General features: G+C 38.5%; 1 protein-coding gene across 2 annotated transcripts in view; it reads left to right on the top strand.

Moving 5' to 3' along the window:
* Nucleotides 1-10,513, top strand: part of LOC126161955 (glyoxylate reductase/hydroxypyruvate reductase-like) — a 79,562-nt gene extending 69,049 nt beyond the window's left edge. Inside the window, exons 5-7 of one of the 2 annotated variants that reach the window (XM_049918134.1) lie at nucleotides 1,191-1,355; nucleotides 1,852-1,977; nucleotides 10,153-10,513. In XM_049918134.1, the coding sequence (XP_049774091.1) occupies nucleotides 1,191-1,355; nucleotides 1,852-1,977; nucleotides 10,153-10,268 (407 nt within the window). In that variant the 3' untranslated portion in view covers nucleotides 10,269-10,513. The remainder of the gene's footprint in view (nucleotides 1-1,190; nucleotides 1,356-1,851; nucleotides 1,978-10,152) is intronic. The other variant, XM_049918135.1, reaches the window with a different exon arrangement.
* Nucleotides 10,514-13,336: the final 2,823 nt, after the last annotated feature.

The raw sequence follows: 13,336 nt of genomic DNA on the forward strand, positions 1-13,336 counted from the left end.
GCAAAATAGGAGTAAGCCACAGAAGACTACATTCATTATCCACAACTTCATGTTCATTAACTGTTTGAAAGACAAATAAATTAAATGAGACTTAACTTTTATAAATTCAGTAGTGTGTTGAGACAGATTCAACACTTTTTAATCGAGTATTGCTATTGTAGACATTTTAAGCTTGAGTACGAATAGCAAATCCAGGATTGAAATGTTGGAATTATGCAATTGTATTCCTGCCCCCTCTCCCCCTCCCACAAACAACCACACAAGTCCTGGGAAAATCAACATATTGGGAAAACAATTTGCATAAGGCGATGATCACAGTAAAGCTGAAATGAAGGCCCCGAAGTGTTCACATACTTCAGAGTGCTTATATTATTGTATTGTCTTTGCATTCTGCTGCCACACAAACAGTGAAAGCACAACACCTCCAAAATTATTCACTGCATAGGAATACCATTTATGGTTACATTTTGGACAATACCATCCCCCTTACAAGTGATAAATCTGGAGTCACTCCTTTTTTGTGTCAGTATAGCAAGGACTGTTCTGGCAGAATGTAAAAAGTTTAGGAGTAAAGACAACCCAGTTACCAAATAGCTGAAGGCTTGAGTTGTAGACAGGTGTACACACAAAATACAGTAATACTTTCTTTCACAAGCTAGAGTACAAGTACACTCTCTCTATACTTCTGGTTTTCTGTATCAGGTTGATAATGCTCTTATCCACAAATGAAGATGCACTCCACTGTACAGTGTAGAAAGTGAAGCATATTTGCTTTACTGTCCTGAACCCCATTAACAGTTTTTGGAATGACGTAGATTACTAAATGAATTCGCTTGAAAAACTGTCAACACCCCTTCATTAGAGGAAATAAATTCCACATTCATTGCATCATTATGCTTGGTGTTGGGAAAACCAATCTTGGAGATTACATGCTGAAACAGTAGCCAAAAGGATATCATCCATACTATTAATTACAGAGCTAGTGCCTGTGGAATGAACAGTACTGCCTATGCAGAAATCTTTAGCTAAGTATAAGGATATGAAACTCATAGTATTATTTTACAAGTAGTTTAAAAACAGCTCTTTGCACAGTGACACTGAAGCATGACTGCAATCTTATACTCATTTTAAAATTTAGCGTACTGTAAATACTTTGTTACTTGACACTAACATTTTTCATTTCTTTACAGGGGAAGCATTAAATGCAGAGTTTGTATCTCTTGATGAACTACTTAAACAGAGTGATTTTGTCTTTTTGGCTTGTTCTCTGAACAGTGAAACTGTAAATCTTATAAATAAAGAGGCATTAGGAAAAATGAAATCAAATGCAATTCTAGTGAATGTTAGTCGTGGAGGTATGTTTAATTTGATTATTTTTAGTATGTTTCAGTATTAATATAAAATTTTACAGTGCTTATCTCATATACTTCCAGTAACAATGATTTCTTCCATCTGTACCACCAGTGATGCCTGTATTATAAATAACCTAATTGCTGCCTTGATACTACTCTACCACTTTTATCAAAGTTTCTGAAGAATTAATGCTATGTGCTTTGTCAAAAGGGAGCACTTTGCAGTACTTGTAGTGATTCTGGAAGTTTAGAACTACCACTGATTATGTCAGAATGTAAAGCAATGAAATCTATGTTCCACAAGACAAGTATCAGCCAAAAAAGCACACATGTATTTCCATACAATTCTATCATGTTATCGGAGCCAGTACCTTTATTTTAGTATTGCAGTTTTATTTTTATTTTGCACTATTCTGTTCCTGGTGTCCCTGTTCTTGGTTATCAGTTTAGTCCAACCCATTCATTTTTGTATAACAACAAATTTTAAACGTTATTTTAGGCGTCATTGACCAAGAAGCTTTGATTGAAGCCCTTGAAAGTCGCAAGATATGGGGGGCGGGGCTCGATGTTATGACTCCAGAACCACTGCCTAGTGACCACCGCCTTTTGTCTATCCCCAACTGTGGTAAGTAGCACAGCTATTTTAGCATATTAAAATGAAACATAATTATTGTTAAACAGTGTATTTATGTTTGGATGAAAAAATACAACATAATTCCCATTGTACAACCAAGATTTTCCTGTCATACTTTACAAATAAAGTGTTTCTAAACCTACAATGCCATGAAAGAATTCCTATATATGATTTTTTAATAGTGAGGCAAAATAATTTTGCCCCAGGATATTCACAATATTCCCATTAAATACATTTGTGATGTAATCTGTCAGGTTGCTTTCAATTGGGCTCCAATTTTATTCATATCAATTGCTGAGGGACACTGGTGTGCTGTTTGTCAAGCAATGACAATTCATACAAATATATTTCAAGACATTTAATGGATAGACAAATGAGGAAGGAAAAAAAGCAATAATTACTTCATTGCAAAGAAGGCCATTTACTAGTTGGGGTTGGTGCTAATAGTTTACTGAACAAAGCACATGCCCATAGCATCTATGAATAACAGCAGGATTGCCACACGTTCCGGAAATCAGGGAATTTCAAACACGTCGGGGAAATCACGGAAATAACGGGAATTTGGAAAAAGAAAAAAAAAATAAACACTGAAAAAATTTCATTTTTGTCTCAGTAGATGAAATGGTTTGTTTACTGAGGTATCATGCATCTTTTCTGGCTGGGTGCAGCTGAGTACGTGCACTGCTTCCGTACTCCCTCATTCTTACTGCTTCTCCCCTTTCTGTCACTTCCCTCAGCTTGCAGTCGTGCCATCACTATTTCTTGCCACTAGCCTAGCAGCTGCCAGTGTGAGGCAGGGAGGTGTGAGGAGTGATTTGTTTGGATCTGATTCTAAGAGACTGTAGGCGGCAGTCGTGTGCATGAGCTATGTCTGAGTGATTGTGTGAATGTGTGTGTGCGCGCTCTCATTTTCTGACGAAAGCTATGGCTGAAAATTTAGTTATGAGAGTGAGATTGTCTTTTCAAAGTGTCTGTCTGTGGCTCAGCAATCATCGTTATAGTCAGTTGCTGCCTATTCTCATTATTATTGAGTCTCAGAGATTGATCACTGTGGTCTCATTCCATCAACATGCTGTCTGTGGCCGCATGAGTGGATTTCCGCAACAGGCCAAAAGCACTGGCCATTTACGTGGGTATCTGTAATGGATCGGGCTTGCTGATCTGAAGCCATTCGGTTCCCACTAATGTGCAGGCCCTGTCCATTGGATCTAGTCTCATTGCTCTTCCTGCAGGCTGGGTCTGTTTGTGTGTGGCATAATGCAGTAGATTTTCATGGTTTGTCCATGGACCCAGGTGCTCCTCAGCAGGGCAGAGGCCATGACCGATGGATTTCAGGAATTGCAAATGTCTCACCACAAGTACGTTGTACAGTGTGTGGTTTTATAGACATTTTATTGATTCTAGTACATTCTGGCACTTCAAAAGTAGTTTATATGTTAGACAGTATGGATAATAAGAAGAAGAAAATTGTGAGTCACTGGCGGTTTGTATGCTACGTACTCTTATATTTCTCGAAAGGAAAATCGTACAATACCTGTAAAATAATAGATGCAACACACTGGGTAATGGCCGACAGTAATGAACATAATAAAACCAATATTTTATTGGTGATCACCCACAGTGTTGGTTTACACAATTGTTCCCTGCCTTATACACCTTTCAAGAGGCCTACTTTTTTCTGAAATCATTGAAGGTATTTTAAAACTGCCTTGCAGCTCCAAGGAAATGCGTATTTTTGTCACCAAATGTGTTGTGTTTTATTGAAACAAAATAACATCAGTGGTCTTACTGAAACACACATACCATTTGGTTTGCTGATTCCATATAAAAATAGTTCATTACAAAAGATGTTGATGTTAGAACTTAAGATTTTTGCTCACATCAGGAAGTGCCACCTGCTTGCAAGGTGGTTTTTTAAAGATATTTCCTTGTTTGCACTATTGTTTCTTGTACCATGGTTGCAAAGATAGATTGTCAACTTACATCTTAACTTACCCTTGAGATCTCAAAATTTGTCAGGGAAAAATGCTAAAACTTGTCTGGAACTCGGGGAAAAATCAGGGAATTTCACTTGGGGAAACTTGTGGCAACCCTGAACAATTACAGGTGAGAGGACAGTCTTGCAAAAGAGGTTGATGTAGACTCAGTGATACATGACAGTTGCTACTCATTTGGTAGGAAGGTACAGGTTGACTTCTGGATATTGTGAAGATATAAATTCATCAGAAAAATAATACTACAAAAAGCAAGATTAAAAATGAAATAAATAGGAACAAATTTGGCATCAAAATGCTCATTACTGCAAAAAGAGGGGGGGGGGGGGGGGGGACACGAAGAATATTGTAAAGGGGAAGTGCCAAATACCAGGTGAAAGATTAAATGGAAGGCCAAAGGAATGGTGCCTAGAGTGAAATTAGAGTGAAGAAAAAAGATGAACGTGGGCGATACCATGATAGAAAATTGTACATGAAGAAATGGTGAATGGTTATGCACCAAAATCAGGCAACTGACATTCTCCTCATTGCTCTTTCATATCAATGTTGACTATAACATGGCACAACATTACACCCTTATAGAAGTTGAAGGTGTTGTGAAATTCAGAGTAGACATAAGGTGTGTCTTATCTTAAAAGTCTAGTTACTGGTTATAATGCATCTGTTTTTCCACAGATTTTAAAGTTGTGGTTGGTTGTTTTTTTTTCCAAATCTTTACATTGTCAGTGCCATAACTATAAAGACAAATGTGGTTAAATGTGTAAAATGCACAAAAAGTATAGATACAGTGTCAGCTGCAGTCATACTTACTTTCCCCCACTTTCTTTCCATTCACTATGTCACTCTTTATGTAAAAACTATTTATTTGTAATTGTTGGGATGGCAAACAGAAAGCTCAAATAAGTACTCGTGGAAATGCAACTGGTTAAGCACTTACACATTACCTATTGAAATCGGTGTATCATATACACTGCATGCTAGAGGGTCCTCTCAGTGGAGCAGGAAGAAAGAAGCTTTTCTTCATTGAATTATGTCCTATTCATGATCAATTGATGAGGGCTTTATCTAGCCTTTTTAGTGAAGAGGAGATGTGGCATGGTTAAATAATTGATATAACCAGCTACAGGTTATTCTCTGGCACTTAAAACCACTCTCTTTAATAGTGTGGCATGCATTTTTCCTCATAACTCAAAAGGCTGTGTGGTTTTCTACAATTAATCCACATTTGAACCTTTGCAGATACATGTGTCTGATACTGATTGCCTAGGAACAATCCTCATTTGTCCAAGTAAGGGTTTGCCTTTGTGATCAACCTGAAGACTGTGGAATGGATGCTGCAGCAGTTTCAGGACACTTTCCACAGTGTTCAAATGCAGTTATTTGGCTGTGTGGGTGAGCATCCAATTTAATGGCTTAATCTGCTAGTTGAACTCGTATTGCACAATATAAATTGCCACCAACAAGGATACCCACAACACCTGGAGGGCATATCAACAGATCCCTGGTAAAGAAAGACCTCTTACCAGTCTTTAAAGTACCATTAAATACTCTTCCTCATGTCCACAAGACATGTAGCTCCCTACAACACTGAGCGAGGTGGCGCAGTGGTTAGCACACTGGACTCGCATTCGGGAGGACGACGGTTCAATCCCGTCTCCGGCCATCCTGATTTATGTTTTCCGTGATTTCCCTAAATCGTTTCAGGCAAATGCCGGGATGGTTCCTTTGAAAGGGCACGGCCGATTTCCTTCCCAATCCTTCCCTCACCCGAGCTTGCGCTCCGTCTCTAATGACCTCGTTGTCGCCGGGACGTTAAACACTAACCACCACCACCATCCCTACATTATTTGACTCTTAACCTTTTGGCCCTGGGGCAGCCAGTGGCAGAACCCCAGAATACTATTCGTACATTGAAATCACTACTAAGGAGGAATTGGTGATGGAGTTCTGTAATTACAGTTAGATCCTCATCATCTAATGTGTTATTTAGAAGGACTAGCAATTAGAAATTTCCCTGTATTTAAATGTTATTTAAAGTCTGAATACAGTGACACACATGTACCCTGAACTACAGAAAGAGTTTTGTGTCAATTAGAGACATTATGGAAATATTTAAAGAGAAATTAAAAGATACGCTATGTGATCAAAAGTATCTGGACACCTGGCTGAAAATGACTTAAAGGTTTGTGGCGCCCTCCACCGGTAATGCTGGAATTCAATATGGTGTTGGCCCACCCTTAGCCTTGATGACAGCTTCCTCTCTCACAGGCATATGTTCAATCAGGTGCTGGAAGGTTTCTTGGGGAATGGCAGCCCATTCTTCATGGAGTGCTGCACTGAGGAGAGGTATCGATGTTGGTCAGTGAGGCCTGGCATGAAGTCAGTGTTCCAAAACATCCCAAAGGTGTTCTGTAGGATTCAGGTCAGGACTTTGTGCAGGCCAGTCCATTACAGGGTATTATTGTCGAGTAACCACTCTGCCATTATGAACTGGTGCTTGATTGTGTTGAAAGATGCCATTGCCATTTCTGAACTGCTCTTCAACAGTGGGAAGCAAGAAGGTGCTTAAAACATCAGTGTAGGCCTGTGTTATGATAGTGCCATGCAAAACAACAAGGGGTGCAAGCCCCATCCATTAAAAGCATAACCACACCGTAGCACTACCAATCCGAATTTTACTGTTGGCACTACATGTGCTGACAGATGACGTTCACAGAGCATTTGCCATACTCACACCCTGCCATTGGATTGCCACATTTGTACCGTGATTCGTCACTCCACACAACGGGTTTCCACTGTTCCATTGTCCAATGTTTACACTTCTTACACCAAGCGAGGCTTATTTTGGCATTTATCAGCATATTGTGTGGCTTATGAGCAACCGCTCGACCATGAGATCCAAGTGTTCTTACCTCCTGCCTAATTGTCATAGTACCTTCAGTAGATCCTGACGCAGTTTGGAATTCCTGTGTGATGGTCTGGATAGATGTCTGCCTATTACATGTTACGTCCCTTTTCAACTGTCAGCGGTCTCTGTCAGTCAACAGGTGGTGTTAGCCTGTACGTCTTTGTGCTGTATGTGTCCCTTCACGTTTCCACTTCGCCATCACATCAGAAACAGTGGACCCAGGGATGTTTAGGAGTGTAAAAATCTCATTTACAGACATGTGACACAAGTGACACCCAATCACCTGACCATGTTTGAAGTCCATGAGTTCCACGGAGTGCCCCATTCTGCTCTCTCATGATGTGTAATGACTACTGAGTCACTGATATGGAGTACCTGGCAGTAGGTAAAGCGCATTGCACCTAATACGAAAAATGTATGTTTGTGGGGCTGTCCGGATACTTTTGATCACATAGTGTATGTGCCTGTCTGTCACTCGTTGCCTCCTTTATGCGGAGAGTAGCAATCTCTCCTTTTCATATTGTCATGTGTATAATCTGCCCCAGCACACCATTATAAGTAAAGCATTCTCGGAGATGATGGTTATAGAATACTGGTGATGCTAACAGACTGGGGAACCTGGGTTTTCTAACTCCATTTGCAAGGACTGACCAGGAGGCATAGGTGGCTTATCAGATGTCATGGAAGTGGTTAGCATAAACTGATTCCATAACCCAGGCTGTTACTTCTGTAACTTTTTCAATAACGAGGGATGAAATTTTGTTAAAATTATCCTCTTTCCTCTTGGCAACAATTAATGCTTTAATCACCTACACCAACACGCTACTGCTGCTCCTAATCCTGGACCCCATGGGTTATTTCTGCTGCTCCTGGCACAGGTGCAAGATCCATTTACCACCTCCAGCCACAAAACTTTCCTATTCAATCCAAGGTAGTGCTACATGTGAAAGAAACCACAGTGCAATTTGTAGCCACGCGGTCTAGGGCGTCTTATCACGATTTGCAAGCATGACTTATTGAGCTGATGGTTCAGTAATATCCACACCTGTCAGCACTCAACTTCTTTGCAACTGGAATCATTGTAATCTTCTTGAAATCTGAGAGTATTTCATCAGTCTCATGTACTTTGCATACCAGTTGGAATAGTTTTCCCATAGCAGGTCTCTAAACGATTTTAACAATTCTGAGGGAATGTCATCTGCTCCAGATGTCTTGTTTTTACTGAATTCTTTCAATGCACTGGTATTATCGCATATCCCATCTCATAGTAATCTAATTCCTATTCCTTAACAATGTCTCCAAGTTTCTCTCCTTTGTATAGTCGTTCTGTATATTCCTTCAACATTCCAGTCTACCCTTCTTTGCTTAACACTGGCTTCTCATATGAGCTCTTGATATTCATACAGCTGCTTCTGTTTTCTTCAAAGACTTGTTCAATTTTCCTTTGCGTGACATTTTGCCCTGTGTATTATCTTTTTCTTGTTTCATTTGCTGTATTTGTATACATTTTTTCTTTCATCAGTTAAATTCAATACCTCACGTGTTACCCAAGGATATGTAGTGGATCCTTAGTTATTGTCTAGTTGTTCCTTGGTATTACAAAGTAAATAAACCTATTTATTCTTACATAATGTATTGTTAGCAAGTAAACTTGTAATGCTATGTGGCAGTGAGTTAAATTCTTATGGACCAGAGTTAAATTTTTGTGATCACTTCTTTATAGTAAAAATCAGCAGTTTTGTGAGGTGCAGGGTATTCAACCACGAAGCTTAGGATGGAATAAATATATTGGAAAGTACGCCACCTTTATTAAACAGTTTAGGACAGAAGGTTCTTTGGCTGACTTGCACGTAATTCAGACACTTTTTAACTGATTATTTTATCTGATGCATGTAAATTTCTACAAAAAAATTCAGAAATCATATAACTTAACAGAAGTACCCAAAACAGCATACTTTGTGACACTGATGTATCCAGTATTTGAAAATGTCCTGAAGGCAATTGTATCTGAGAACACCCTTTTTAAGAAATGGAAAACAGGATGTTTATTTCGTAAGAAGCTAAACTGTTTACCCAAAAGTCTCTTCACACCCCACAGAACTCATTCAGTGTGACATTTAGCTGTAAATATGAGTGCAGTCACTATGTGTTAGAATCAGGGTTGTGTATTGTGCCAGAATGAGTCAGTTCAAATTGTTTATGATTCTAGATCCCTTCAAGGGTAGTTAGTCTGTAACCTTTTTTTTTTTTTCAGATCAACTATTTTCAATGCTAGTGTGAAGTGGAAACATCGTGAAAGCACTAATTTTGAATATCATGCTCATCAAAAAGCAATTGATAGGGTTAGCCCAACTCTAAAGTGTAGTGTAACAATCAGCTGTCAGATATCCATGTCAATTACTGCAGAAGAATTCCAGCCCAGATACAAAAGCCAGTGACATACTGATTATAAAAATGAGACAAGACCTACTATTCAAGGTTGTGTAGATGCTCAGTGTCATGACTAATGAGACGAAATGTGCAGTGCTACTTAGAGGTGTAAACATTGTTATACAAGCAGTGGAGGTAGGTGTGTGTGTGTGTGTGTGTGTGTGTGTGTGTGTGTGTGTGTGTGTGTGTGTGTGAGAGAGAGAGAGAGAGAGAGAGAGAGAGAGAGAGAGAGAGAGAGAGAGAGAGAGAATAACTTATTGTCCTGATTTGCTTTCGGATGATTAGTTTTGGTTAATGGCATAATGATTGCAGGTGTTTTTGTAAACACTTCAGATAGTAGCAAGCAGTTGGACTGAGACCAAACTATGAAATGAATGGCATTTGAAGCAGATTATATAATTTTGAGGTGTGTCATTGATCTAAAACCCCAACAGCAACTATTCACCAAGTTTCAGGAAAATTTCCACTTGACTATCATAAGTAGTACTAGTGGCTGTCACATGATAAATGAACAGAATTTTCAGAGACTTTGAGTCACATAGTGCATCTAGCAACATTTACTGACAGTCACCAACATGAAAGATTATTGCAGCTTCTTTCATAAGCAAGAACTCTTAACACAGTGCAGAACATTAACTTTATGAACATAGCAAATAAAGGCAACTTTTTGAATTTTAGGTCAAACAAATAAAAGTTCAATTTCATCTCACAGTTACAATAGTGATTAAAATGTCTCTTGATAATTTATGATTTGTCTAATAGTTATATTTTTATGTGTGGCTGTTTCTAGATTTTTAGAAAATTGGAAATGAAATTTAACTTTCCTTTTCCCAGTACTGCTACCACACCTGGGCAGTGCAACACTGAAGACACGGACAAACATGGCACTTCTTACAGTAAAAAATATTTTTGCTGCCTTGGATGGGGAACCTCTGCCTTCTTCTATCTAATCCAGTTGTCATGCAACTGTTGCTAAATTGACAGCTGAGTTTACAAGCACATGATACAGGAGGTGTTCAAATGAAATGAAATAAACATGGTAAATGGCACTAAAATGTCTGTTTCTACATGTCTGAAAATAATGTGATTAAAATTAAGATTTCCCTTGTCAATTTATCATTCATGGACCATACTCAGTTGTATTTTTGATCTCCTGTTTCTGGAAAAGTTCATAAAAACAAAATTGAATATGAAATATGGATTGGATTCATTTTGAAACCCTAAATGGTCTCCTAAAACTAAACTTTGAGTGAAACTATATAAATATTTACAGATTTCAGTTTTCAGGCTTTTGTAAGAAAATAAGCATCCTCTCTTCAGGATCTTCTATAAAGATATACTAGAGTTGCACAAATCATGCTAGTAGATAAGCTATCACTTACCATCAATCTGTCTGTCAGCATCAATCCTTCAAATACTATGGTTATAACTGAACAGTCGTTAGTATTAGATTTCGTATCTCTTTAAACTCACTGAGTGTGAGTCACAAGCCTGACAAAATCCTGTCAAGATTATGCTGAAGAATGCTGAATGCTACCTTTATGCCTGCAGCTATTCCCTCTGGTGATAATACTCTTGCTCAGTAATCTCAAAAAATTTCATTCAGTTGCACATTTAACTATATACCACCTGACAAATATACTTGGCTCACTAGCTGGTAATATGTTACCACATCAAGTGCTAAATAAGTTTGAAAAGAACTGACTTGCCTGAGTTTTGATATCGTTCATACATACATGCATACATAAATAGAGTTAGTATCAGTCACACAATTGTTGCAATATACACAATTGATGTTATGCACAATCTTGTCCTATTAATCCTATTCAAAGAAATAATACCCTCTGGACAGAGAATATGCAACCAAATTTCTATGACAGGTGGGCTTCAGTGAAAGGCTGACTTGGCACGTAATCTCTCACTGATACCCAAAGATACCCACCTGTAGGTACACTGTTTGTGGGTGGTTATTCTGGCTGATAGGAGTCAAGGGAATGTGTGAGCTGTAATGGGATAAGCTGAGCAGAGCATAGAATGGTTGGGAGGTAATAGCAGATGTAAGGATTGTGAGAACAGAGGATACACAGATATATGGAGGGGCATAACATAACTGATACTTCATTTCACTACTTTCGCATGTGGCCTTCCAGTGTATGGAGTAACAAATGCTTGTGACTTTACTTCATTAGGAGATAGTTGGTGGATGTGTAGGGCAGAGTTACCAACTGGAAGATAATGCATGTGATTATTGCTAGTTATCTCTCTCATATCTTGAGCAGAGCTTCCAGTGGTCAGCTCACCTGCAGTGTGTGAGAGCAGAGATGACAGTAACAGTTTAGGTGTCAACAAAATCAAATCACATGACTCAGAAGCGGGCCACCTTATTTCCATACAGCTCATTTGTGACCAGAAGGTCACTATCTCATCATGCTGATGACATTGTGGAGGCAGTTCCAGCACACTGCACCATCAGCACTAATCAATCATGCCACCAGTACTGAGTTAAAGAATCCTATAATTTAATCTGGTTTCACAGGAATATTACAAAGCTGCTGTAGTAATAAAATCAGTGCTCGAATACAGATACTAACATTATTTCTGTTATTGTTGAGCACTGTAGTATTTTTTTCTTTAAAGTATTTGGCGACACCCTTCGAGCTGGTAAATCCCTCCCATACTGAGTCCTCTGTTCTCAACCTGCTGGAAAATAACAAAGGAGATAACCAAGGATGCAATGGAATGATTGAGTATTAACAATCATTAAACAAGTGTGCTAACAGCAGTGGAGGATGAAGCCAGAGACCAGCAACAATGGACTACCATCTTCAGTATAGGTGTATATCTCCTCTGCTGAGACACTGACCTTTTTGTGACATGTTCTTTCATAGATTTTTATTTTCTGTTATAGGCCCTAAAGGCTTTTAATGCAATAAACGATGATGATGAGATGATGACGATGATGATGAAGAAACTGTATGATTATTTGGTAACATCAATAACACTAGCGATAACTTAGAATAATGCATTGGCTTGAGAGGTTTGCCAAAATGACATACCAGAGACAATACACTTAGGTACACAACTGTATTCTATTATTTCTTTAAGTTTGAGGGATTTAGTGGTCATGGATCTTTTTGGGCCACTGCTTTGAGGTTGAGATGATGTGGAGTATGTATTTGCAATATTAGAGTGCTGGGCATGATTAATGAAACTGGGCGGGGACTACTCAAGAGAACATCATTATCAGGAGAAAGAAAAACTGGCATTCTACGGATTGGAGCATGGAATGTCAGATCCCTTAATCGGGCAGGTAGGTTAGAAAATTTAAAAAGGGAAATGGATGGGTTAAAGTTAGATATAGTAGGAATTAGTGGCGTTCGGTGCCAGGAGGAACAAGACTCCTGGTCAGGTAAATACAGGGCTATAAATACAAAATCAAATAGAGGAAATGCTGGAGGAGGCTTACTAGAATTCGGGAGAAGAGGAATTTGTGGCACAACTTGACTAGAAGAAGAGATCGGTTGTAAGATATGTTCTGAGGCATCAAGGGATCACCAGTTTAGTATTGGAGGGCAGTGTGGAGGGTAAAAATCGTAGAGGGAGACCAAGAGATGAATATACTAAGCAGGTACTGGGAGATGAAGAAGCTTGGAGAGCTGCATCAAACCAGTTTCTGGACTGAAGACAACAACAACAATCCATTAAAAGAGTCACAATGAAGACTACTATTAGCTGCCTATGCAAGTACTACTTTGCATAAGTGGTCAATCCCAGACATCTACTAATGTATCTAAAAATCACAAAATTTTAGCCCAAGAATTTAAATATGTTTAGCATGGGAAATTTTTGATTTGTATCGATCCCATAAATTCTTTTGTGTGTTGTTTCATATGGATATTGGACAAGTCACATCTATAATATGTATAAATATTATAATTAATTTTTAATAAGAATAAAATGATTGTGGGACAGGCTACAGTTACAATTTGTAAATAATAATAATAATAATAATAATAAT

Source organism: Schistocerca cancellata, chromosome 2, assembly GCF_023864275.1.
Source record: "Schistocerca cancellata isolate TAMUIC-IGC-003103 chromosome 2, iqSchCanc2.1, whole genome shotgun sequence".
In the NCBI taxonomy this organism is placed as follows: Eukaryota; Metazoa; Arthropoda; class Insecta; order Orthoptera; family Acrididae; genus Schistocerca; species Schistocerca cancellata.